Below are 24,128 nucleotides of genomic sequence, written 5' to 3' on the forward strand. Positions count from 1 at the left end.
ATACCAGGTGAGGACCCTCTTTGGTAGGGCTGTTATGGGCAACAATGTCTCAGTCATTGTTGTGAATCGACTGTGCTCTTCTTTGCAATAAGTTCAGTTTTTGACCCCACTTCAGCTGGGAGTTTGCTGAGGATCCAACAGCTCTGATAAGTAACCTCAGCTAATTCCCTTAGAGATGCCAGATGAAGAGTAGGATAAATGTGTCAGATTTCCGTGGGCGCTTGTGAGCGGTGTTGAAAGCACACCCCATCCCCGGCCGTGGCACTGCAGCCGCTGGCTGCTGTGTCCTGATGAGTGACAGCAGCGCTGTGTGCCGCAGGGACCAGCTCCAGCTTTGACATTTCCAGCAGCTAGATGAGGCCAGTCGTTAGTCTGCAAGTCCCTGCCCTGTGGGGCTCTAAGTGATGAAGTTTAGGGGCTCAATCACAGTGCTGGGGAGTGTGTAGCCTGGGGAGACGGGGCTCGGTGCCATGGGATCCGATCCTGCAGCGAGGAGTCCGGGGACAGGCACTGTTCTTCTGGAGGAAACACGCTCTGGCCAATGTTCAATGCACTGGAATTGCCACATCCGCAATGTGGCACCAGTGTGTGCAGTTTGCTGCAGCCTGGGTTTCTCGGGAGTCCCATGGGCTGCTCCTGGTCCAAGTGAGCTGCTGGCCTCTTGGCACCCCTCCCAGATTGGTAGAAGTCAGTAGAAAAAAATGGTTGGTCAGAAATGACTCATAAAGGCCGTGTTTTCCTGCCAAAGGAATGCTGCCTGTCGGTCACAGAGCAATCCCTCACTACCCTCTCTAAGGAAGGCTTTCAGCTGCCTCTGTTGCAGCCTGCACCTTCATTCCCCACGGCTCCTGGATGGGAGACAGCACCCCGGGGGTCCCCCTTGCCCAGGAGACGTGACACTGAGCGAGCTGTGCCGACTGACCGCCCTGCACCCCAGGGCATAGCCTGCGCTCTACAGACTCTCTCTCTGTCTGCAGGATGGAGACTTTCCCTGCGGTGGCTGAGGAGGTCCTGAGGGAGTTCCAGGTCCTGCTGCAGCACAGCCCCCCTCCCATCGGAAGCACCCGCATGCTCCAGCTTGTGGCAATCAACATGTTTGCAGTGTACAACTCCCAGCCCAAAGGTACCACCTGCTGCTTTAGGGGAACTGGGCTGGGGATCAGCTGCTCTTTGTATGGCCAAGTTGCTCGTGCGGAGAAGGTGGGGGTGGGACTCACCAGCTGAAGATCGATGGGGAAGCGGAGCAGAGGTTGGATGCCTGGGGGTTGTCGGCATGTGTAGGGACAACAAAGGGACCTTGGCTGGATCTCGGTGGAGCTGGTTGAGGTGTCTGAGGAGTGAGGAGGCATCACATCTCCCTGGAGCCTGAGTCATCAAGCACGGAGGGAAGGCACTGCTTTATGGCTTTGCCTTCCCATCGCTTGGCCTGGGCCCTGCTCAGTGCCTGTGCTGGCACCAGAAGGGCTCAGAGGATCTTGGAGGCCTTCGCTGTTGGGAGAATGGCAGTGCCTGTGACTGCTTGTGTCTGTGCAGGTGGCTGGGTGATGTGATGCTGCTCTCTGAAAGGCCAGGCTGGAGGCTATGCCCCATATTAAGCCACCTAGAGAACAAAGCAGATCTAGCATTACTCATCCTCCTCCATCCACCCAAGAGGCTGTATGTGGTCTCTACCATTGCCGAGTTTAATGTCTTGGTCAGCGGAGATGCCACCAAACCAGAGTCTCTTCCACTGATTTTGAAATGGTGTTTCCAGGGAACGTGTTTTTTCCCTGTGGCCCCCCAACACGCACACAGTGGCAGGTATCCAGGTCTGCCTGAGCCACATGTTTGGGAACAGGGATGGGGCTGCGCTTCCTGAGTGGGAGGAAGTGGCGTTTCTCATGCCGATGGCTTGGGATTTAGATCCCAAAGATGGAGGACTCCAGCTGATGGATTTCAGTTAAAGCCACCATGTGGGCGATCAGGCTGAGCCCCAAGGAGCTGCTGCTGGAAGATTTCTCCCTCGTGAGCCAGTTGGCCACTTGTCAGACTGGTGGTTAGTGGCCAAGGTCAGCTGATGGAGCGAACCGGCATCGGCCGGAGGGCTGGGAAGTGGCTCCCGTGCGCTGTGCCTGCTGCCGAGCCAGCGGCCAAGCCAGCCTCGCAGGCACCTTCCTGTCCCGGGGGAAGCCCTGGGGGAGCTGTCAGTCCTTGTGGCGAGGCAGCCTTGCCCTCCTGCCTGCTAGATGCCAACCAGCGACAGTGTGTTTATCTTTGCGCTGCAAAGTACTTTACAATTATGACCAAATGCCTCTGCACGGCCCCCCGGTAGGTATATTAATAGCAATGTCTGTGCTGCAGACAGGAGCGGGTGGTAAAGAGAGGAAGAGATTTGTCTGGCCTATACAGCGAGCCCCTGTGGCAGAGCTGGAAGCGATCCCAGCTCTCAGACCACTGGACTCTGCTCTTCCATCCATAGCCGAGTTGTGGATATGTGTGAGTGACAGAAAGGGAGGACTTTTTATCTCATGTGAAAAATAAGTATTCTCAGAGTTTTCTGCCTCCTGTGTGGGTAGCTGCCAGCTGCTCCCAGCTTTCAGATCTCTGGAGAAAGCGAACCCATTCCTGCTGGGGACTGCAAGCTGTGCGCAGAGCAGGTGGCAGTGTTCATGAAATGCCTGCAGGTCGGATGGCACTGTGGCTGCCATCTGATGCCTAGCACCCTTCAGGGATTTCCCTGAGGGCTCCTTGCTCTGTTGACCCTAAAGTACCGCTGAGAATATTGTTGGCAAAGTAAATCTTGTTGTCAGCGCAAATGCCCTGGTGGTCTCTGAGTGCTCGTGTGCTGAGTGCTGGCAGAACCCAGGTTGGGCTCGGTGCCGACACTCTGATATTGAGAAGAGCTGGGTGCAGAAGGAAAAAAAACCAAAAAAAGCAAAGGGCCTGCAGTTTAAAAGGCAAGCAAGAATCTTTGCTGAATTATTACCAAGTGCCCAGCACGGAGCGAGGGTGTTGGCTCCTTCCCCAGCATGTGGGTTGCTGTGGGCAGAGGACTGGCTGGAGCGTACGGCAGAAACGGCTGTCGGGAAGGTGCGGGTTTCCATTTCCCAGCACATGAGTCACCTCCCTGGGTTGCAGTAGCATGGGCAGCGGCAGGAGCGGGTGTGAGGGGACCAGTCTGCCCCTGCGGGCGTGTGGGAGGCTGGGGGAGCGCAGGGAACAGTCCCACCCTGCCTGCATCCCAATTGCCAGGAAGCGTTACTGGGGAGCCGCGAGCCGGGCTTGCCGTAGTTAGAGCTTGGCTGCGTCAGCTCTGTAGAGCTGGATCTAACTTTGCAGTTGGACCGAACGACCTCCAGAGATCTCCTCCTACTGAAATCCTTCTGCAAATCTGGGATCAGAGTGTGTCTGTGTCCTTCCCATCACATGGGCCTGTCTGACCTTCAGCTGCGAGCTCTCAGTAGCAGGAGGAGATCTGTGGGTTTGGGGCCGGGGAGGGAGGTCTGTCTGAGTGCCTCTCTTCCCTGCTGTCCGAGGGTAGTTCTCTCTGGGGATAGCTGTTCCCTCCCTCCCCTGCCGTGTATTTCCAGGTCTCTGGAGCCCCAGCTACTCCTGAGAAACTTGTAAACTTGCTTGCTTGCCCCATGTCTGGTGTTTAATGAATCCCTTGTGCTGGGCTCCCGTGGTGCGAGCAGTTGTGGGGCAGTGTCACTGGCAAAACAGTCTCGATGTGGGGAATTTTTACACAGTTTAATACCCATAAACACAAACTTCTACTCACAGATTCAGGTATTGAGCAAAAGGAAACATTAACAATCAAATGCTTAAATAAACACCTTTCCTCCCTCTTCCTCTGGCTTGCACCAAACACCTATCCTGCCTCATCTAAGCCTCAGCTTCCCCTGTTTTCATTGCAGATTATGCTCAGTCTCTCCCAATTCCTTCAGTGAGGCAACAGGCAGTACAGCACTCGTGTGTAATGGTTTATATCTGTTGCTCTTTGCTTTTTACTCGTTTTCTTTTGCTGTGGTGTGGGTTGGCCGTGGTCCCTCCGGGGTGTCCCTGCCCCAGTGTGTGTCCCCCATATGGCAGTTGTGATGTGTCCTCCTGCACATTTCTGGCTCCTAGCGACTGCCACTCTTTTTGTAAATCAATCTGTGCAAGGTCACCATGTGCTCTTCTGACAGGCTGACTTTTTGGGGTGCAGTGGAGTGTTTAAACTGGTTTCAGAGCCAGCCAGCTGTGAGTGGCACGTGGCGTTTCACAGCCTCCTCCCACGCAGGTCGCTGCTGCTGCCCCCGGCTACCCAGACTCTGCAGCGTGTGCCCAAGGCAGGGCTCGGGTGAGTGCAGGCAGAGTCCTGCTGTCTGTGCCTGGTGTGGGCAGAGAGCCCCACAGTCTGTGCCGGTGCAGGCAGCTGAGCTGTGCTTGTCCCCCAGGGGCAGCACCAGGCGCGCCGGAGCTGGTCTCAGCTGCCTGTGCAGCCGGGCAGCACTGGGAAGACCCTGGGAGATGGATTGGGTCTGTTGTTTTCTCTGACAGAGGAAGCCAAAGAATTCCCACATGAAGTGCTTCCCCCGCTGTTCGGCATCAAACGGCATATTCCTCCGAGTGAGCCACTCTCCCCATTGCCCAGGGAGGCGTGCAGCCAGCAAGGGTGCCTCTGACCTACTGGCTGCCTCCTTTCAGGAGCATTCAAGGTGTGAAGAAGCTTCTTGTGGACCTCAAACCCATGGAACAAGGAGGGCCCACCCAGGGGAGGGAGGCAGAGAGAGGCAGGCACTCTACATGGCAGAGACGTGCAGTTACTGGAGCTTTCCACCACGGGATGTAGGTGACTACCAATGTTTTGGGCCATCCTGGGCTCCGGCTGAGGCGGGACCTTTGTGGGGTGGCCTGTTTAACAGTTTGGTAGCCATCTGCACAACCAACTTACAGAAAACCTTGGATCCCTTTATCCCAACCACAAACACTCCAAGAATTTTAATTTTTTTTTAATTCTGTAATTTGGGGAAATAAAACTCTGGTTTCTGAAAAGACTAATTGAAGCCGTGCTTGCGGCAGGGGCATCTCGGTGAGGGGAGAGAGAGAGAAACCCCCTCCCAGCCCATCTGTGCCCAATTTACTCCGATCTGGCCTCTCTGAGGCTTTTTTTCTTTCTCTCTCTCTTTAATAATTTGTTTTATAATTCCTGGAATCAAACCCATCTCAGACACACTGTTTTATTTTACTGTATTATTGGATTATACTTCCTATAAATCACTGGATGTTATTCATAGGCCACCACCAGAATAACTTCCCCTCTCCCCCCCCGATGGCCCCGCATTCCAAACAAGCGCGCCCCAAAGTGGGGGTGCAGCAGCGCGGGGCACCCTAGAGACACTTCCCGGAAATCCCAGCAAATTTGCCTGGCTGCGGGTGTGAAGCATCAGGCTGCAGCACCTGGATGCCTTCTGGCACTCTCGGGCCGGTCGCGTTGTGCCGTGTGGAGGTTGTTAGGAGGTCGGGCTTAGGTGGAAGTGGAGAGGGGAGGGGGCTGCCATATGTGCATCCTCAGCACATGTAGGGAATGAAGTTGCATCCCCTGGGGCTGAGCAGAGTCGGGGCACAGAGGCACGGGGAGGTTCTGGCCAAGTGTGCGGCTTTAGCTGAGGATCGGGAAAGTGGCTTGCGTTTCAACCAGAGGAAAGTTATGGCAGGGCAGGGTGACCAGGCTGTAGGGTGTCTGCTCTGCCAGGGCCAACGGATGAGGAGGAAGACCTGCTATTTCAGCGGCAGTCCCACTAACAAAAGCGCATGTGGGGTGTGAGGAGGGTTCAAGAAGGCAGTCAGTGTGGCAGGGTCAGGCTGGGCTTTGGTTCGCAGCCCTCCCGGATCTGTCTTCTCGAGTGGAATGTGGTTGGGTTTTCTGTGCGGGACAGAGTTGGCTGGGAAACCTTGAAGGCTCACACAGAAAGGGAGGATTTGCATCCCACTCCCTGCAGCAAATTCAGAGCAGCGTCTGTCCCCTTTGTGCTGCCACACCAGTGTCCTCAGAGCAGCGTAGAGTAGGTCAATACTGCGCAGGCCGCTGGGTGTAGAGGTACTCTGCCTGGGTCAGAGAGAACCGCTCTTACACAGCGACTGTCCACTAACTACAGCCTTTGCAAGGGTTTGCTAATGTGCACAGTCCTGCTTGCTTCTTGAAGGCCTGCACCAGCTTCTGAGATGTTGATCTTGCCCACACCTTCTTGACAGACACGACAAAGGATCCATAGGTTAGTGCAAATCAACTGCAATGTCTGAGCAGGTATAGGACTTCTCCTTTTGCATGTGTGTTCAGCATGCCAGCTTGGCTGGAGAGCATGCATTGAACCCAAAGGACCCCCTGAAATCAGCCTGTGCTTTTGTAACCAGCAGCCTGCTCTGCTGCCATCCTGCCACTGTGCACGGCCCTGCGCTGGATGGAGTGTGTTTCGCTTTGCTGACCACAGCTGCTCTGGCTTGCAAGCTAAAGTGTGAACCCTTAAAATATCCCCAGAGACGCTGCAGAGGTTGGTGGTGTCTGCCCTCAGCAGAACCTCAGCTCTCTGACCATCTCCACAGTTCTTGCTTGGTTTCTGATGCTCGGACCCAGCTTTGCTGAAAGAGCTAACTGCAGCATCAGAAAAAAGACTTCAGCAGAAGCAGGTACCACTCTTCTGCTGCAGCCACATCTCAGTGGCTTCTCATGAAGCTCTAACCACATGTTGCATATTGGAGCAGACAAAAGGTGCTGGGAGTCGAACGCAAGGGAGTTCAGTGCATTTGACTGAGTTTAAAAATAAAGCAGTGCTGTGGACTACTGCCTTGGTTTGGTGGAGTTTTAAAATTAGGCACAAAGCAAAGCTTAATAAACCTCAGGCTGTAGATAGCAGAAGCAGCAACTTGATCTTCCCCTGTCTGGGGAGCAGAACCAAGTCCTTTTCTCCTAATTCCCCTCTTTGCGTAGTAAATATGTGCTTCACCGGTGTCCAGCTGGCACCTTCGAGCAGGCAGCTCTGTGGGCTATGACAGCTTTGGGCATAACACCTGGGAGGTCGATGAAGATGTATTGCAGGGCTGTGTCTTGGGGAGGCTGATTATCTGCAGTCCTATGCCCTGTTGAGAGCAGAGCTGGAGGTCCCTCCACCTGCCTGGGGGACTCGGTTTTGTAATGCAAACGCAGCCCACTTGATACAAGGAGGACTGAGTTGAGCAGTTTCGTAACTGGCTTTATCTGGGGTGCTAGGGTCTTCAGTCCACGCCTGCTATGTGACGACCGAAGTGTCTATACTGAGATCACCAGCCTGCACCTGGCAGTCGCTGTGTGCTGTTTCTCTGTGAGACTTTGTAGTGCTCTCTTTAGCGAGGTGGTGTTAAGACATAATGCTTCCCAAGGCCTTAAGTTTGGAGGAACTGGGCATTAAATTCATCCTTCCCCTCCCTTCATGTTGCTGCTCTTATTCGCTTCAGGTTTGAGTTGTAATCAGGAGAGGAAACCCAGAGGATGGCTGGCTGGGACTGGTGTCCATCCTTCCCCGTGCTGCCTGGCTTGCACAGAGGCTCTAGAGCGAGCGGGTGCTGAGATGTCACTGCCTGGGCAAAGGCCTTTTATACTTAACCCGTTGTTGAGTGATGTCTGCTACTCGCTGTGTCCAGGCGCAGTCCAGACCTTGGCCGTGTAAGCAGAATGAAGGGTTGAAATGGCACAGGGGGCAATACCCTCGTTGCTCATCTTGGGAGCTGTGTGGCTTCCTGTGTTGAGCTGCTTGCTCATGTTGAGCGTCCTGAGGGACACGTACATGTCCGGAGGTGGCAGCTGACCCTCCGGAGTTTCTCCTCTGAGCAGTTGGGAGTGCTGGAGGTTGGCACAGTTGCCGGGAACTGTCGGCGCCTTTCCTTTCAGGGAAGGAAGCTGTCTCGGACTTGAGACACATCAGCAAAGTTCAGGTAAAATACTTTTGGCCCAGACGCGTCTTCAGAGTCTCGCTCTTGGGCTCTTGAGGCTGGTGGCAGCAATGTTTAGACCAAAGTCTTCCTTTGCTTATTCCCCTCTGTTTCCTGTTTAAAAGGGAGATTGTCACATATTTGGGGATTTATTTACCGTAATTGGAGTTATTTTCCTGGCTGCTGGCTTCTGCCCTCTGATGCAAGGCTCCTTAGCAAAACGTGTGTCCAGAAAGCCATGTGACTTTTTTTCCCCTTGCCACAAGTGCCAGCAGGAGATGCAATAATCAACGCGCTGCAGGGAATTTCCACTTGCAGTTCAGGTTTCTGAAATCTAGACGTTGGCTTTGGAGGCAAAAGATTGAGTAGGGCTTTGTGGCAAGGAAGGGAAACGTTTCCAGTGAAACCAAGTGCTTGCTGGTGTGTCAGACTCTCCAGTCCTGCCCTCCAACCAAAGTGCGGCAAAAGTCCCCGTTGAGTAGTGTCAGACGAGCTCGCTGGGGGCTTCTGCCCAGTCCGCCTGTCACAGAGCACATCCTTACGTCTGCCCTTGAAGCTGTTCCATCAAACGCAGAGTGATACTGAGATCTCATTTCAGGGCAACAAATAGAGGGGAAATGATTTGTAATCACAAAGCTCGAGTCTGCTTTACAGCCAAGCTTCGGCAGCCCAAGCAGCAAGTCAGGACAGAGCCGGTGACAGGCGAGGTCAGGTTGGAGGGGCTTTCATGCTGCGGTGCCACCAAGGCATGGGCCAGCTCTGCGAACACTGAAACAAAACCACTATTTCGGCAAAGAAGTAGCGTCACTGTATAAAATGAAAGGCAGGAAATGGAGCGCTGGCACGCAGTGTCCATCTGTCCTGCTGTAAAATGAGAAAGGAGGTGCCTGAGGCAGCTTTCCCAGGGCTCTGCTTCACCCCTGCTTTGGTGGTGGAGAAAGAGGGGTGCCAGGGAGCCGGAGTGGGGTTGCACCAGGTGCAGCAGCTTTGGTGAAGCTTTAGATGTTTGCAGTGTGACAGGAAATCCTCTTGCTTTTAAAGAGATGTTTCTGACTCTTTAATGTGCGTTGCGCCTTTGATTTCCTCGTGCTTCTAAGCAGCACCAAGTAAATTACTGTATTTCTGTTTAATTCTCTGAGAGAACATTGTATAATTAGGCTAATTATGGTGCTTTGTGAAGTTGTAAAACTCTTGATTGAGCTTGCGGGGCTGTTTTATAGTCTGCCAGGTGCAGGCAGGGCGGGCTGCCTGCCCCGTGCCCATGCCCTGTGCAGGTTCGGGTGCAGCCTGCCAGCTCGGTGAGGGTAGCTTGCTTCTTGGGGGCTGCCCCACGGGTGCCACGGGCTCATCCCCTGCCAGCTCCATTCTGCCTCCGTCTATTCGCAGGCTGCAGTCCCTCGGTGAATCGGGTGCCTGGTGCTGGGGGGCCTTCAGCTGGGAGCGAGCACCCTTAGGGGCTTGTTGGGATCTCTTCTTGCCTTAATGCTGAGTTCAGGAATGGCAGCATAGCTAAGGCTGTGTTTCTACTCTCAAGTGCATCTGCAGCTAGGAGGCGACCCCTTGCAGGTTTACATATGGAGACCTTTTATATTCCCTGATCAGGGTCTGCCCGAGGCTGTGTGTGCCTGTGCAGCAGGATCTTGGCAACGTGGTACTGGCTCTGCCTGTGCTAATTGATGGTCAGGAGGAAGGTGAGGACTTGTTGAGCGTGACCTTCAGGAGTCACCCTGGCTAACGTGATGCTCAGTCCAGCTTCACAGCCAGTACGGACTAGGGCAGTTTAACCCTGGCCGGGTGACAGCACTGAAGGTACATGGCCCTTCTCTAATTGAAGGGTCATTTTTAACGCTGATTGATGTGGCTTGCGATGGCTGCGGTTAACGTGACCGTAGGGCTGGCTCATAGGCGACACGGAGAGGGCACGAGTGATTTGTCTGTCCATTAGGTTGGCACGGGTCTCCGACGTGCGCTCTCAGGTCTCCCAGCCTGCGGGGTGGGACGAGAGGCAGACAGGAGCATGTCGCCATGGGCTGGGAAGGAGATGTCCCGTAGGGACGGCTTCGGCTGTGGGGTTTCTTCATTCCTCCTTCTCCCATCCCTCCTGGGAGCGTGCGGTCTCCCGACCCTGCCTCGGTGAACTCCTGGTGCTTCTCCGCCGGACCCAGGAGCGGAGCAGGGGAGTCTTGCGTAAGCAGCGCCTGCTCTCCGGGTAATGGCATGGAGACGGAGAAGGAGGCGCCGGCTGCCAAACGCGGGTTGGGAACAGCATAAACCCTTCAGAGCAGGGCCTGAGGAGCCAAGGTCTGACAAGACCTCATGCCTGGTGCTGGGACCAGGGTTCGTCCCACCCGGGGGGCCCCAAACCGTGCGCGGGGGCCGTGGCGGGGAGCGGCGAAACGCTGCCACATGGGCTCGTGTGTCTTTAAAAGCAGGCGAAGCGGAAGTGATGCTCTCGGGCACATCTGCGCGAGGCTGCACGGGGAGCGGGAGACGCGCCCCAGCTGGTGCGAGGCCCTGGCAGCCCCGGGAGCTGCCGTCTGTTGGGGTTTACTGCTGTCTACGTTGAAACACGGCTTGGGAAGCGGGGAAAGGGGGGGGGGAGTTGGTGGCACGGTGCCAGTCCCGGTTCGCCTGGCCTTCTCGTTCTTCTCTCCTCCTCCTCCTCCCCGCTCCCTCCAATGCTTTAAAGTCACATTTCCAGGCCAGACATAGAATTAATCTCTGGGCACTTCACATTGCTGGCAGCGCAAAGCAGGATGTGGGATCTTTTTTTCTCTCTCTCTGCGTCTTGGCTGACTTTTTTACCTCTCGAAGAATTTGGAAGGGCCGTGAGATTCCCCCCGCCCCCCCTCGCCTCAGTGCCGTGCAGTTTTTCAGCACGCTGATCACCCTGCTGTGGCTTCACCCTAATAGATTTCATATGCTGACACAGTTGACATCAGTACCAAACTATTTTACATGTGATCTGGTGTATTTCCTGAGGAAATCTGCAAGATATTTATTAAGAACTAATAAAATAAACCTCTCCATGAGCTTTTAGGTAGTTTTCAATTTTTCATGTCTCTCTCGTTTCCTCTTATCAATGAGTTTCTATTTTCTCCCTCCTCTCTGACCATTGCAAAAGGAAACAAAAATAAATGTTTTAAACCATTCCTGAATGGACACTGGGAATATTTCTGTAGTGATGTATTAGCAAAGTCGTATTTTTAGTGCTGTATTGTCAAGACTAAAAATATCCCGCTGCAGTGCATCCTTTTTATAGGGCTTTGTGTGTGTGTGCGTGTGTGTGTGCTGAATGTTGTACAAGTTTGCACCAGTGTGTAAAGGTCTGTCTTTGTACTACTGCAGCGTTGCCTCCCCATCGCAGCTGGACTCCATTAGGCCTTGAAAATTAAAGTAATCCTGGTTAAGAAAGAAAAAAAAAATCAATCAATCTTGCAGAGCCGTGTTTCCCCAGCTGAGCCTGGATACCTGCGTGGCAGCCCTGCTCTGAAAGATTCCAGCAGCCCGGGCTTGCGTGGGCCGGCAGCACGCCGTGGGCCGGTGCTTTTGCCGCTGCGTTCCTGCCACGGAGGGTGTTCCCTGCCGCCGGCGTGCGCCGGGCTGAGAGCAGCGGCTCCGCTTTCCTTGCCGCCGCGCAGAGCAGCGGGGTTAAGGGCGAGCTCGCTAGCCAGGAGGGCCTGGCTGTGGGTTGCAGTCACCCAGTGGGTTCCTGCTCTTTTTTCACGCTTGGGAAGCCCTTTGGGGCCGCGCTGTGCTGGCGGGGCGGGAGCGTGTGTGTAGCTGGGAGCAGGCTGGATACTTCACGGTTCCAGAGGAATTTTCTACCTTTCTGCTAGTTCTGTCTCCTTCAATTAGTTGTGTTTGTAATGGAGGGAACCAAAGGTGGGAGCTGGGCTGAGAAGCCGCCTCCTCTCCGTCCCCCGCAGCCAGCGCGAGGGGACCCCCGCTCTGAGGGCCAGTCCCCCGAGCCGCGATGGGAAGTGGCTCCGTCTCTCTGCCGCGCGTGATTGATGCAGCCGTTTCCAAATATAATTTGCTCGCTGGTTTGCGTCCGCAGATACCCGGCGGAGCGCTGCAGCCATTGCTCTGGCCCTCGGGAACAGCCTTGCGTCACAGGTAGCGGGTGCTGCGACTGACGGGGGACCTGACGGCCAGCCTCGGAGCGCCGTGCGCACGGCACGCAGCGTTTTATGAACTGATGTGTCTCACGCTCCAGCCAGGCGCGAGCGTTCCCCGTCCGCCCGCCCCTCCGTCGGCTTGTCTCCTCTGAGTCACTCGCCGTTTTACTCGCGGGTGCCTCGCTTTACTGTCTGCTGCCGTCTGGAGAGCTGCAGCCTTTCAGCTTCCTGTAGAGCAGTTCAGCGAAAGCAGTAATTAGGGCCCGTAAAAATTTATTTTATTAGCGAGAAGTGTTGGTGGGTAATTGGCCATAATTTGAACCCAGCCAGATTGGAGATTAATAAAAAAAAAAAAAAAAAATCACAGAGATCTTTTTACCAGAAACGCCAGGGCTGTTACTCGCAAACCCTTCCCCAGGCGGGTGGAACGGGACGGGACGGCGGCTGCCGCGGAGAGGGCGGCCGGCAGCGAGTGCCTGTGCTGTACCCGTCCTTGAGGGTGTTTGACACTGGCATGGGAAGAAAGGAAACCTTGTTTTCCAAGAACTCTGCTCTTTCTCAGCTTGATAAGCATTTAAAATAAAAGCTGCACAATTGGAATTGGCAGAGCATCCTCATTCTTTTGTCTGTCTGTTTATTTTTTTCCCCTCATCCCTCGACATGTGTGCTACAGCCCAGGGTTACTACACCCCGCAGAACCACAGGCCTGGAGCTCTGCAGGCGTGCGCTGAGCTCTGCCCACCCCCAGCCTGGCTCTTTGAAGCCTGGCAGAGCAGCAGAGATTTGGCTCCGTCCCCAGTTGGGCCCCGACCCTGGCAGCCTCCTGATGTCCAGGGCACTGAAGTATTTGACAAAATGTATGTTTTCAGCCCCTTTCGGTTCCCCCTTTGCTTGCAGGGCAGCAAACCCAGGGCTCTGCCTGGAGCTGGAGCGGTGGTTTTGGACCCGGGCTGTGACGGCGCTATACGGACCCGATCGCTTTGGTATTTATAGACTTCGTTAGAATAGCTTGAACGTGGCCAACACGTTGGAGCGGGAGCGATCTGACGGCCGATGCCTGCATCCTGCACGCTCATCACGACGGCTGGTGTCAGCGATTGGAGAATTAACCGCTCCACTCAGGGAGTAAGGAAGAGCCAAGCCCCTGCACACATGTCACGCTCAGTTACTGCTGGTTGAATCAGACCAGGGAGTTGCTTCAGGTTACTAGTCCTGGTTGTTGCTTTGGTGTAAGGGATGGGGGTGTTACTTCAGGTTAGTAGTGCTTGTTTTTTGCTTGGCAGCCCAGGCTGGAACCTGGTGTAACTGTTTCCCAAAGAATATTTTTGGTTTTAAAACTGAAGGTCAGCAGTTCGCAAGTGCTGCACTTGCAGCCAACTCTGTGGTTCGCCTTGTGCCACCGGGCCAGCAGCACTTGAAATTCTGATCAATTGATCTGCAACAATATGAAACCACGAAGGGCGACTGCCAGTTAAAACTCCCCGTCTCGCCCCATTTTCCCCACCCAAAGTGTCTTTCTGCCCATATCCCCTTTCTTGCCGCCTGTCTCCCTCCCTCCCTTTCGGCTGTGTATTGGAGTTTTTGTCTATCTTTTTCCATCTCTCTGTCTCTTTTCATAACAGTTTTTAATAATGTTTTAGTTAGTTCCAGCCTTTTCCCTCAATGGATCCCATTGGAAAATGCATTTGAAAGGAAACAGTTATACACTTCCCTTCCTTTGAAACTCTGTTGGCACCTTTTCCAGTGCAGTAAACCATACAACATGGATTTTCAAAGTTTCCAAACACAGACATGCTGGCGTTAAATTTATGAAAAAATATTTTATTCGGCTGTATAGTAACTATAAGTCTCTGAGCTGCTGGTCACAGTGAAATCGAAGCTCGCTTTGGAACTACAACAGGTTTTCAAATCTCTGCAGGAAACGTAGCGGCGCTGGCTGTATGGGAGCCCGCAGCTCCCTCACGCCCTCCCGGCAGGAGACGTAGCAGCAAACAAAAGGGGTGCTGGGGCACCCCAGGGCTGAGCCCACCACCCTCGAGTGCAGCCTTTCCCTGCGGATGGCCCTGCTGGGAACGGTGCAGCAACAGTAGCTGCAGGGAACTTCACAGTCATGCCAATCCTATCTCAAATCACTGGGGAAAAAAGGAATTTGGCATAAAACCGTTATGTCTTATGCTTGTTAATGAACGTAGAAGGTTAAGGCTTTTTAGTAACTGAGTCCTGTGGCGGGGGGGCTCAATAGCTGGTGTGAGTGTGTGTGTGCTGCAGTCTGCATGGGGTTTGGGACCTGAGGCTCCGGCTACATGTAAGTTGTTGGAGCACTGAGATCATATTTTCTAATATGGGGGCTCGGATGTTAAACTTCCTGGAATGGTTTCTCTGCATGCTGTGGGTTTGTGCCTGTGGTCTCAGCCCTTCCCGTAGGGAATTGTTCACTTGACACCTGAGAACCTCCCTTTGCATGGCACTGCTCAGAGCAGATTTTTTCTGAATTTCCACAGAAGACCACGGCCCTCATTCACCACGAGAGGTCAGGTGGGTGAATCTGGCCATATCCTTGTGAGTACCGTTGTGAGGGGTTGTTTCCAAACAGCGAGCCTTGAAGCCTGTCCTCATCAGCGCTTCTGTGCGCTTGAGATGTGGTGTAATGCAGATAAGGCCTCCTGTGATGGACGAGATGATGACGTGGCAGAGATCCTGGCCTTAATTTTCTTGTTGTCCTTTTGCTTGTAAAATTCCTTTCCCTTCACATGGGAGTTTTCCAGAGAAGTCACTGATTAAGTGTTATCATCATGCTCGGTGCCGCATGGAGCATAGGAAGAGCTAGAAGGTTCAGGTTCCAAATAATCGGATAGCATAAACTCACTGGCTTCTGTCTTAAAGCATCTCGGGTTTGGATGTTTTTCTGCATGGTATCTCTAACGTGTACAGATGGGGAACTGAGCTTAAGGAAAATAACAGGTTTCCTAGTTTTTTGACTGCTCACCTTGAAATGCAGGAGACGGAGTTCTCCTGAAAACAGAGTCCTTCAGGAGCTACATTTATTTGTATTCAAAGCAGAGTTGCCCAGCGTCTGCAAATTTCATCCTCTCTGTGTCACCACGGCCAGCCAACAAATGAGAGAGACACAAATACTGACCACATGTGTTGAGAGTGGTTATGGTGACTTCTGGATCCCCCTGGAAGTTCATGACCAAGGCAAAGGCAGAATCTAGTTCTCCAGCATAGCGCTGAGCCATCTTAATCCCCAAAACATTACCGTGTCCTGCAGCCCTCAGCCTTACTGAATACGTGCACATTTCAGCACATCAGAAAGCTCTGCAGGAGGGTCTCTACTGACTGTTAATTTTCTGTGTTGACTGAAAATGGTAACCTGAGGGGAGAAAAAGTGATATGTCATTAGGACTACCTTATAATGCGTAAGTGTGATGGAGTCAACTTGAAGTTGCATAGACGGCTCTAAGTCTGGTGTTCCTGACCTTTGAGCACTCAACTCTGTGTTCACGTAACGGTTTTTGTATGTGTAATTCCCATTGTTTTTAGAAAAGTGAGCTCCCCCATGGAACGGGACTGATCTCATCTGGGATCCTCGGCTGGCACGTAAATCTAGATTCACCACATAAGCCTCTGCCATGGCAGGAACGCTGGAAGCGGGGCTGTTATCCTACCTGTGCAGCAGGCACTGGGGGTGAGCAGCCACTGGTGGTGCCAGCAAAGCAGCATGGGGCCCTGGAGAACAGACTGCTATGCTATCACCTAGCTTGTGCTGCTTTGGGCCCCTTTTTTACCTGCCTTTGCCTCTCCACTGTCTCACCTGGCTTGGTTTCTTCTTCCCTTGCCTATCCAAGCAGATGAACAAGCTGCTGCTTCGGTTGGAGTGACACGTGAGAGCTGTCTGATAATGAGTACCCAGATTTCCAAAGGCCCCCACCTTGGCAAAGCAGGAGTGGACAGAGGTGGCAGAAGGCGCTCCCAGACCCTGCTGCCGTCCCCTGCCAAACTTCTGGTTCCTGCTCCAAAGTGTGAAGGTGCTAGGGATTTCGCTGAAATGGTCGAAGAATTTTTAACTTGAGAAGAACAATATATTTTCCCTAACCTCATTCTGGCAAATGGCTGAACCTTTGTAGATGAAATTTTCCCAATAAATTTAGCTTGAAGAAAGCTTTTGGCATGAAGGATTGCAGCCTAAATGGTTAAAGTTTGGCAAAGTTGTTAGGAACTAAAACCAGGGTCTCATAATGGAAAGTGTTAGGTAAGCTTCACTGTTGGCACAGCAGCTGGGCTGTGCCCCTCTTGGAGGGATGTCCTGATGCTGGGAGTGCCACTGGCACCGGCCGGGGAGGCTGGAGGGACTGAGCAGGCGCTGGAGGTGGCCAGGGGCTGGAGCAGGAGGTGAGGAGGCAGTTCAGGCCTGCAGGCATCTGATGAGGACCCTGGGATTTACTGCCTCCCTGGAGCTGGGAGGGCATGGGTTTCACTTTACATTTTGGCATTTGCTTTGCAAACTGACACACTGGCGCTCTGGTCGCTCAGGAAGCTGTAAAAAGAAGAGCAGCAAACGAGTGAATGTGTTGAAACGGAAGCTCCGCACTTTGCTGTTCCTGCCCCATCAAAGGCTGCTTTCTCCGAATGCGCCTGTCTGCAGGCGCTTTCTCTCATTAACTTTTACTCCAGGCTTGAAGCGCTCACCAAGGTTCACACCAGAGGAGGCATGTTCCAGGCTGTCTGTTTGCATTTGCTGCCAAAGACATGCCCACCTCCAGCACGGGAGGGGGGAGCGGTGGAAAAGGCTGCCTTTTATTTGCTGCGATTGTCCTGGTAAAACTTCACTCGGGGCTGGAGTAAATCTCTTGGGAAGCCCTGTTCACACCTCCTCCCCCATTGTAAATAACATCTGACACAATTATGGTTGGGCGCATACAGCTCCTGGGTGGGATGCTAGTAGCAGCTTGCCATGCCTGCTGCGTAGCACCGAGCCGGGCTCCCATGGCAGTGTGCTGAGGAGCGTGCTTTCCTCGCTGGCCCTTTCAGGGTGAGGTTCAGGGCTCTGGCTGTGCAGCTGGCTTCTTCAAGAAGGGCTGACAGATCTGTGCAGACAGAGGATAGGCCATCAGGGGTTTTCTTGTATCAGGCTGCATCGTCCTGCCTCGCTGCCATGCCCCTAACGCCTTTTTAGATTTCCATCCACATTTTTTCTTCTTTTGGTGCAGCATTCCCTGTTTTATCCGGATGCCCTCTGCACGTACCAAGGCCTGCTTGCCTTTGGCCCCTTTCACCCTTGCAGCCACTTCAGTCCCATCCTGCTTGTGCATCTTACAGCAAATATTCCCTCCGCAGCAAGAGACAGCTGGTGCCAGGCTGGTCTGGAGCTATATACATGCTGATGAGCTGGCTTGCCAGCTTGGAGGGACATACTTTCTTACGAGCTAGCCAGGAGTTATGTACATTTGGTTTTGCCAGCCTTTTAGCTGCCAGACAGGTCAAATTCGTGTAGCTGTCAGTTGTTGGCAGCAGAATGAGTGGCTCCAGGGACTGCGCAGAGCCTTGAGGCTAGTGAAGATTTTGCCGTGCCTGTGTCGTAAGTCCTAGCATCAGCTCACCCGCTTGGAGTGGCTCTGGTGACGGCAGTGCTGAGAAATAATGGTTTAGCTGGTGGTTCTCCAGCCTTTGCCAGTGTGGGTGAGACTGCCCCAGCTGTGACGGTCTGGGACTGGCGTGTCTCGGTGTGAATGTGGCTAGTGAAAACTGGGACGTACGTGCCTCACTGGGCAGGAGTGTTTCTGACACTGCGTGGGGTGTTGCACATCCAAAATTGACTCCTGCAACCTCAGTGGGGCCAGGGATGCAGAGCAGGATCCTGACCCTGCCAGCTGGGTCAGGCACCCCAAGCGCAGAGGGAGAGCTCTGAAGTGCTGCTTAGTGCAAGTGGAAATGGCTTCAATCTGTGTTTTGACTGATGGGTCTTTTCAGGAAATTTCTGAGAATAACATTTCTAAAAATGGCTGCTTCTTTCCACTGATATTTCCTGGAAAAGGCTGCAGTTAATTTTAAACCACTATCCTTTTCCCTTTTCAAGTGGAAATGGCTCTGTGCTTGTCCTCAAGGCTAATGTCATTCTTTCTGTCCTAGCCTGGGTTGTGTGGTGGGGAGGGACAGTGTGGCACTGCCCTGGCCTCCTCTTGCAAGACCTGTTGGTCTTCCAGAGCGGCAGAAATTGGGGTGTTGGGGGCACTCTGTGCATGTGTCTGCTTTCCCTGTGGAAATGAATAACCGTATCTCCCTGAGTCACTTCACAATGATGTTCTCTGTTGGTGACTCCTGGCCCGTCCTGAGCAGACAGAAAAGCTGTCTCTAAAGTCATTCCCTTGCCCAGCCTAAAACTCTGTTCGCCGGGGTCAGGAAGGATATACCAAGCTGGTTATCGCACCCCAGGTGCAAGGATCCAGCCCTGTGCATGGATCCTGGGCTTGGGGATGGTCAGAGCCAGAGGTGAGTTCCCGGATCAGCTGGAGGGAGCTGGCAGCACAGAGCTGTCCTGGGCAGGCAGCCCCTTCGTGTCGGGCAGAGCACCGCTTCCCCTGTGGCTCTCGGGCAGGCTTGCTGCTTCGGGTGGGAATATGTCATTAATTTTTATACCTTCCCCTGTAAACCATCGACCCTTTTTATGATGTCATGAGGGATTCCTTAATTTTGCAGCTGCTTCCTGGTTACGTCAGAGAAGAGCCTCCCGTCCTAGAGCCCAGCGCTGCAGTCCAGAACGGCTGGAAACAAATGAAGTGTTGAATATCTAATGGCTTCCACAGGGAGAGCTGCTCCATCCTCCCCAGGCCCCCGGCATTCCTCACCTCCTAGGCCTCCCTCCCTCCCTCCCTCGAACAAGACGGGGTTTCAGCATGGAGCAGAGGGAGCTGCAGGCTCCTGGGCGGCCCCGGCTGCTTTGGGAACACATACAGCGAGTTCCCCGGTGCTGCTGCATGTCTGGGTGCTGCAGCTGAGACCCGTCTCCCCCGGGGCCTTCCTGCCTCTCTGTGGGGAGAGGTCTGTACGAGGAGGTGAACTGGGGGCATCCAGGTTATTACTGCAATCTGAAGGTCGCTTTGGGAGGGTTCCAGCCCTGTGTGCTGCAGGTGGTGGCGTTCGGCTCAGCCGCAGGGCTGTGCCAGGAGGGCTGGGGCTGCCGTCGTGTCTGCTGCCTGCAAATTCAGAGTCAGGGAGCATCTTTCCAGGAAAGCTGCCTATCGTTCCCAGGCTCTTTGCAGGGTATAAGCCAGGGCTGAGCGAGTGCCTCCAGGTTCCCAGGCTCTTTCGGGGGCAGATGAGTGCATGTGTGACTCGCTGGTTCCCAGTGGAGAGCGGGGAGTGCCCGTGACTCACAGGTCCTCTGCGAGGGGGTGTCGGGGAAATGCCCCGCAGCTGTAAGCATCCCTCTTGCTTTGGTGCTTTATATTCCCACAGCAGTGGGACCAGCTGCCCGGACCGGCAGCGCGGCTCTCCTTACCCGTTTCCTGCAGACAGCCCCATCCCGTTGGGCTGCCCCGTAGCCGTGCCAATGCTGTGTCTGGCAGAGGGTGACTCACGGGGAAGATACTTTTGTGTCTGAGCAGTAAGAGAGCAAACAAATTGCCTTCAGGTGGTGTCAGCTTGGAGGTGACCAGCCTCTGTCTTCTTCCCTGCAGGGCAGCAGCCGGCTGGTGAATCAGTTGTCTGTGCTGCCGAGCTGCTGACACATCAGCCGGGTGCCTCAGGCACGGCTCGCCCGCAGCCCCGCAGCCCTGTGCTCACCGAGCTCCTCCACCTCCTGCATCCCCTGGCCAGCCCATTATGTCATCCTTGGGATTGTGTACGGAGACCCGTTCGTTCGTTTGATTGCCTTCACGTATGGTCCTTTACCATGTCACCAGGGAAGGTGGGTTCAGCTGTTGCTCCCTGGGAGCAAAGCCCATCCCTGCTGCTCTCTCTGCCTGCCCTGGGGCCACCTGCTGCCGGCGCCGGTCCAGGCTCCCCGGCCCGGAGCCACAGCTCAGGTTAGGACGGGGAGGCCAGCATGGAAACTGTCTCACTGGAGTCTTCCCGACCCTTGGCTAGAGCAGTCCGGTTGCCTGAATCAAAGGAATCGGGTCTCCTTCGAGACTCTAACGCTTGTTGGCTGGTGGTGTTTTAACTGTGAAAGATTCAGCACTCCTTGTGTTATGTTAGCTGGGATGGATGTAGGAGCATGTCTGCTGCTTGCTTGCGAGCTCGGGGGTTGCTGTGACTCGCTTCCACCGCTGCCTAGAGCACGCTCGGAGCGGAGCAGCTGGGAGCCCTCACTTCCAGCCCCCCTGCTCCATCCCTGCGAGTGCCTCCCTGGCTGAGGCCACGTGGCCTGCGCTCGCTCTGCCCTGATTGTCCCTCGCAGGATTTCCTTCGGCACATGGCACTCGAGCGGCCACAAGAAGCTTCCTCCAGCAAATCCTTCTCCTCTGAGGCGGCTTTCCCTTGCATCGCTTGCTCTTTTCCCATTCCCATTTCCTGTGGCTGGTTGCGTTGCCCTAATAGAGGTTTGGCATTGCTGTTTTGCACACCCTAGTGGGAGAGGGGATGTGTTTATCACTTTTCCTGGAGATTATCTGTTTAAGCACTCTCTGACAGTTACAATAACAAGGGCAGCGCGTTGTGTTTCCCAGCAAAAGGACACTCGCTGCTGAAAGATGTATAGCACTAATTAGAAATACATAACATCCGGCCACATGGCAGCCTTCTCCCGGCCGCTCCATTTCCTGAGCTCAGACGACTTTGACGACAGTTGGTTTATGTTTTCCATGAATATAATGTTCTCAGAGAAACACAAATTTCTCCCCGTTAAAATTACGTCCCCTTTCTCTCCATCTCTCTCTCTTCCCCCTCCCCACGCACCCTTTCCCCTGCAAAGCAGGTAGATTTATGACTGCAGAAAGCCTGGGTCGGATCCTGCTGCCAGCTGGGTCGGAGCAAAGCTCACAGCCCCTGCGTGGATGCAGTGGAGAGCCCAGGTAGATGCTTGCAGAGGGCGCTGCGGCAGCCGTGCTGGCCAACCCGCCCCGCTCCCCAGGCTCTCTGCAAAGGAAGCTGCCTCCTGGTAGAAAAACAGCACTCTTCATGCAGACCAGTACCCAGCTGGAGGAAAAAACCCTCTTTCCTACACGCGAAGAAACAGGAGGACTCTTCTGCAGCTCAGAGGGTTTTCGTGATCTTCAGAAAAACCGCCTGACCCTGGTTCCCAGTTGTTTTTTCTCTGCGCTTGCAGTCTGATGCTTATCAGCTCCCATTTTTCCCATCCCATCCCCTCTCCCTCCTCTCGCTCTTGGGCTTTGCTTCAGAGCAGATAGCCTGGGCACCAGTTGGAGGAGTCTGGGTCCAATCGCCAGCTCGCAGCAAGCACCAGTGACTAGTACAAGGACGTTTTTTTGGAGGTCCCTGCGTGCTGGATGGGAGCAGGGCGGTTGCTCTGCTGAGGGTAACGCAGGTTAGGTGTAAGGGCGGTTAGGTGTAAGGGAGGTAGGAAGATGGAGCATGCTCAGGGAGGTGAAATCTTAGAAGGTTTTAGCTGCTGAAATGAATTCCTGTTGAATATGGAAAAACTGCTGTATTTCAGATGTTTATAGCTTGGCCAAGTGTGGACAGATTTCTAGTAGGACAGGAAAACTCTCTGTTAAAAAGGTTATTCTGCAGCAAAATCTCAGATCCCCTTTCCAGGATTTGCAGTTGCTAGATTAGCTCAAGGAAAAGGTTGTAAGTGTTTTTTCTAACAAGGGTAAGCCACTATCTTGTTTCCTAGCCTCATTCTCACAAGTAGCCGAACTGTTTTGGCTAAAGATTTCCGGAAGAATTCGGGCTGAGACAGGCACCCAGCATGGAAACTTCAGCTCCGATAGTTAAACACTGAGCCAACTGGAAAAAGGGTCTTATGAGTGGCTAGTGTCAGGCAGGCTTAATAACACGGTGCTCAAAACCCTGCCTGCAAAAAAGACTGTCAGAGCTCGTGTCCCGCTGGCCCGTCCAGCATCTGGAGCCCTAACATCCATGATGGGTTTGCAGAGGGCTGCAAGGCTCTCGCTTATTTTTCGGGTGCAGAAAGACAGATCTTCGAGGCAAATTCAGCCTATGAAGTGTGGAGTAATGCAAATTACCCAGGCTGTTGGTTCAGACTGCAAAGTGTTTGATGACATTCCTGGTTTAAAATACCCAGGCCTGCTCATTTCTAGCCCTGTGCAGCGTTGCATGTACCTTAGAGTTTTGCTGGTACAGCTGGTGTGGGGCTACAAGTGACCAAGAAACAGACCCAGCTTGAGAAAGCTCCCAGAGGATGGGTTTTTAGGCCGGCTCAGCTCCCTGCTGTGTCTGCAGCGTGGCTCCATGGGCCATGTGTCGGTACAGCGGATGGTGGTGCAGCATGTGGCGAGGCTACAGGGTTACCCTGAGTCAGTCTTAGCTGCAAATGCTACGAGTCCTGAAGCCCTGACCTTAGGCTGTGGTTTCACAAGCAGTTATTTAGGTAGCAGTGCCAGCTTTACCCACCCTCCGCTCCCCCCCACGTAGCACCTTTGATGGCGATGGCACAGCTGAAAGGTCACATTTCTAACCCCAGTGAGCTGCGTGATCTGGTTCACAGGGTGGCTGCGCAGGTGAGAGCTGAGAGGTGACATGGTGACAGGAGCTGTTTAACTGACGCCAGCATTAACAGGGATGTTTGTCTGGTTGCAGGGGGAGAAGGTGGAGGGGGAATGTGTTGTGGTTGTTGGTGCATATAACCTGGTCTTGTGCTGGATGATTTCCTGCGGAGCGTCACCGTTGTGGCTGCTGGTGGCACAGAGGAGCCACATCTCTGACCACCTTGGGGCCTGCGACCTCGTAGCAGCTTCTTTTTCATGTGATTTCTGTCTGTAGTCTGCCTGACCACCTCCGCTGTGCCCCGGCTGCGTGGCACGGCTGGGTGTGAGTACAGGAGGGTTATCTGATTACAGCCTAATTTGGGGTTTCAGGGGAGGGAGTGTGGGTTTGTGGCAGCTTTAGCTGATGGGAAGCCATCGATGCCACCTGAAAATGTCTCTGGCACCAAGCTTTTGATGACCGCCTGCGGGGATAGGATGCGGGATTGCCTGTGGACCTAATGCTGTAGTTCTGCTTCTCCTGCACCTGCTGTGGATCTTAGGAAACAGATCTGGGAATTACAGGGTTTGCCCTGACCTGGGCAGTCAAGATCTCTCTGCCTGCTCTTGTTGGTCTGTGGCAGCTGGTGTCCCCAGGTGATACTAGTGCTGTTCAGCTGCAGGGACACGAATCATCTAAGTGTCACTCCAGCCTCCAAGAACATCTTTCTATGAAGTTTGTTTGTTAATGCATCGTGCATTATCAGCAGCACAGATCATTGCTCAGCTCAGAGGTAATGACGACCTGCGGGCTTCAGAGCAGATTTGTTGCTCCAACCCCCCCTTTCAGTGTATCTTCTATGAGGTATTTTTCTCTTAGTGCTAGGGGTGAGAGACCTTGCTGTGGGTGCAGAGAGCTAGTTTCCTTACTGCCCATCTCTCAAAACACTCCACAAGTTTCTATCTAAACACCTCCGTTTCATGAGCGCTCTGCCCTTTGATTGTACCCTCACCTTGACTGTCTTCTGTGACATGGGCAGCTGGGGGTAGCCTCGGGTCTGCCACCCCACAGCCTCTGTGTCACGCAGTTGTGACTGCTGACTCCAAGCTCCCAGCTCAGCAAAAGCCGAGGCTCCCTGCCTTCCGAGGAAAGTGGTGAAAAGTCACAGACAGAAAGTTTCTCCTGATTTATGGTGCTTTCCTCTTTTGTCCTACAATTAAGCTCTTAAGAGCCCTTGCTGGCAGGGCTGGGAGCTGGAGTGCTGGTGTATGTTCAGGGGTCTTGAACAAGCACCCACCTGGACGCTTGTTCTTCCCTGCAAGGTTGTTGGGCTGGGGGAGCCTCTTTGAAATGAGGCTGACAAGCTTGGCCGGGGAATGAACTTTCAGGACCAGGGGAGTTTTGTGTAATTTAATGATGAGATGACAACACCCACGGTAGCTGAGCTGGAACTGTGGGGAAACGACTGTTGCT

General features: G+C 53.7%; 1 protein-coding gene across 3 annotated transcripts in view; it reads left to right on the plus strand.

The window, feature by feature from the left end:
• SMG6 (SMG6 nonsense mediated mRNA decay factor) overlaps window positions 1–24,128 on the plus strand; it is a 118,624-nt gene that overhangs the window by 32,755 nt on the left and 61,741 nt on the right. For all 3 annotated transcript variants that reach the window (XM_052803905.1, XM_052803903.1, XM_052803904.1), the window contains exon 10: window positions 978–1,123. In XM_052803905.1, the coding sequence (XP_052659865.1) occupies window positions 978–1,123 (146 nt within the window). The remainder of the gene's footprint in view (window positions 1–977; window positions 1,124–24,128) is intronic.

The sequence above is a fragment of the Harpia harpyja genome, chromosome 12 (assembly GCF_026419915.1).
Source record: "Harpia harpyja isolate bHarHar1 chromosome 12, bHarHar1 primary haplotype, whole genome shotgun sequence".
NCBI classification, from domain to species: domain Eukaryota; kingdom Metazoa; phylum Chordata; class Aves; order Accipitriformes; family Accipitridae; genus Harpia; species Harpia harpyja.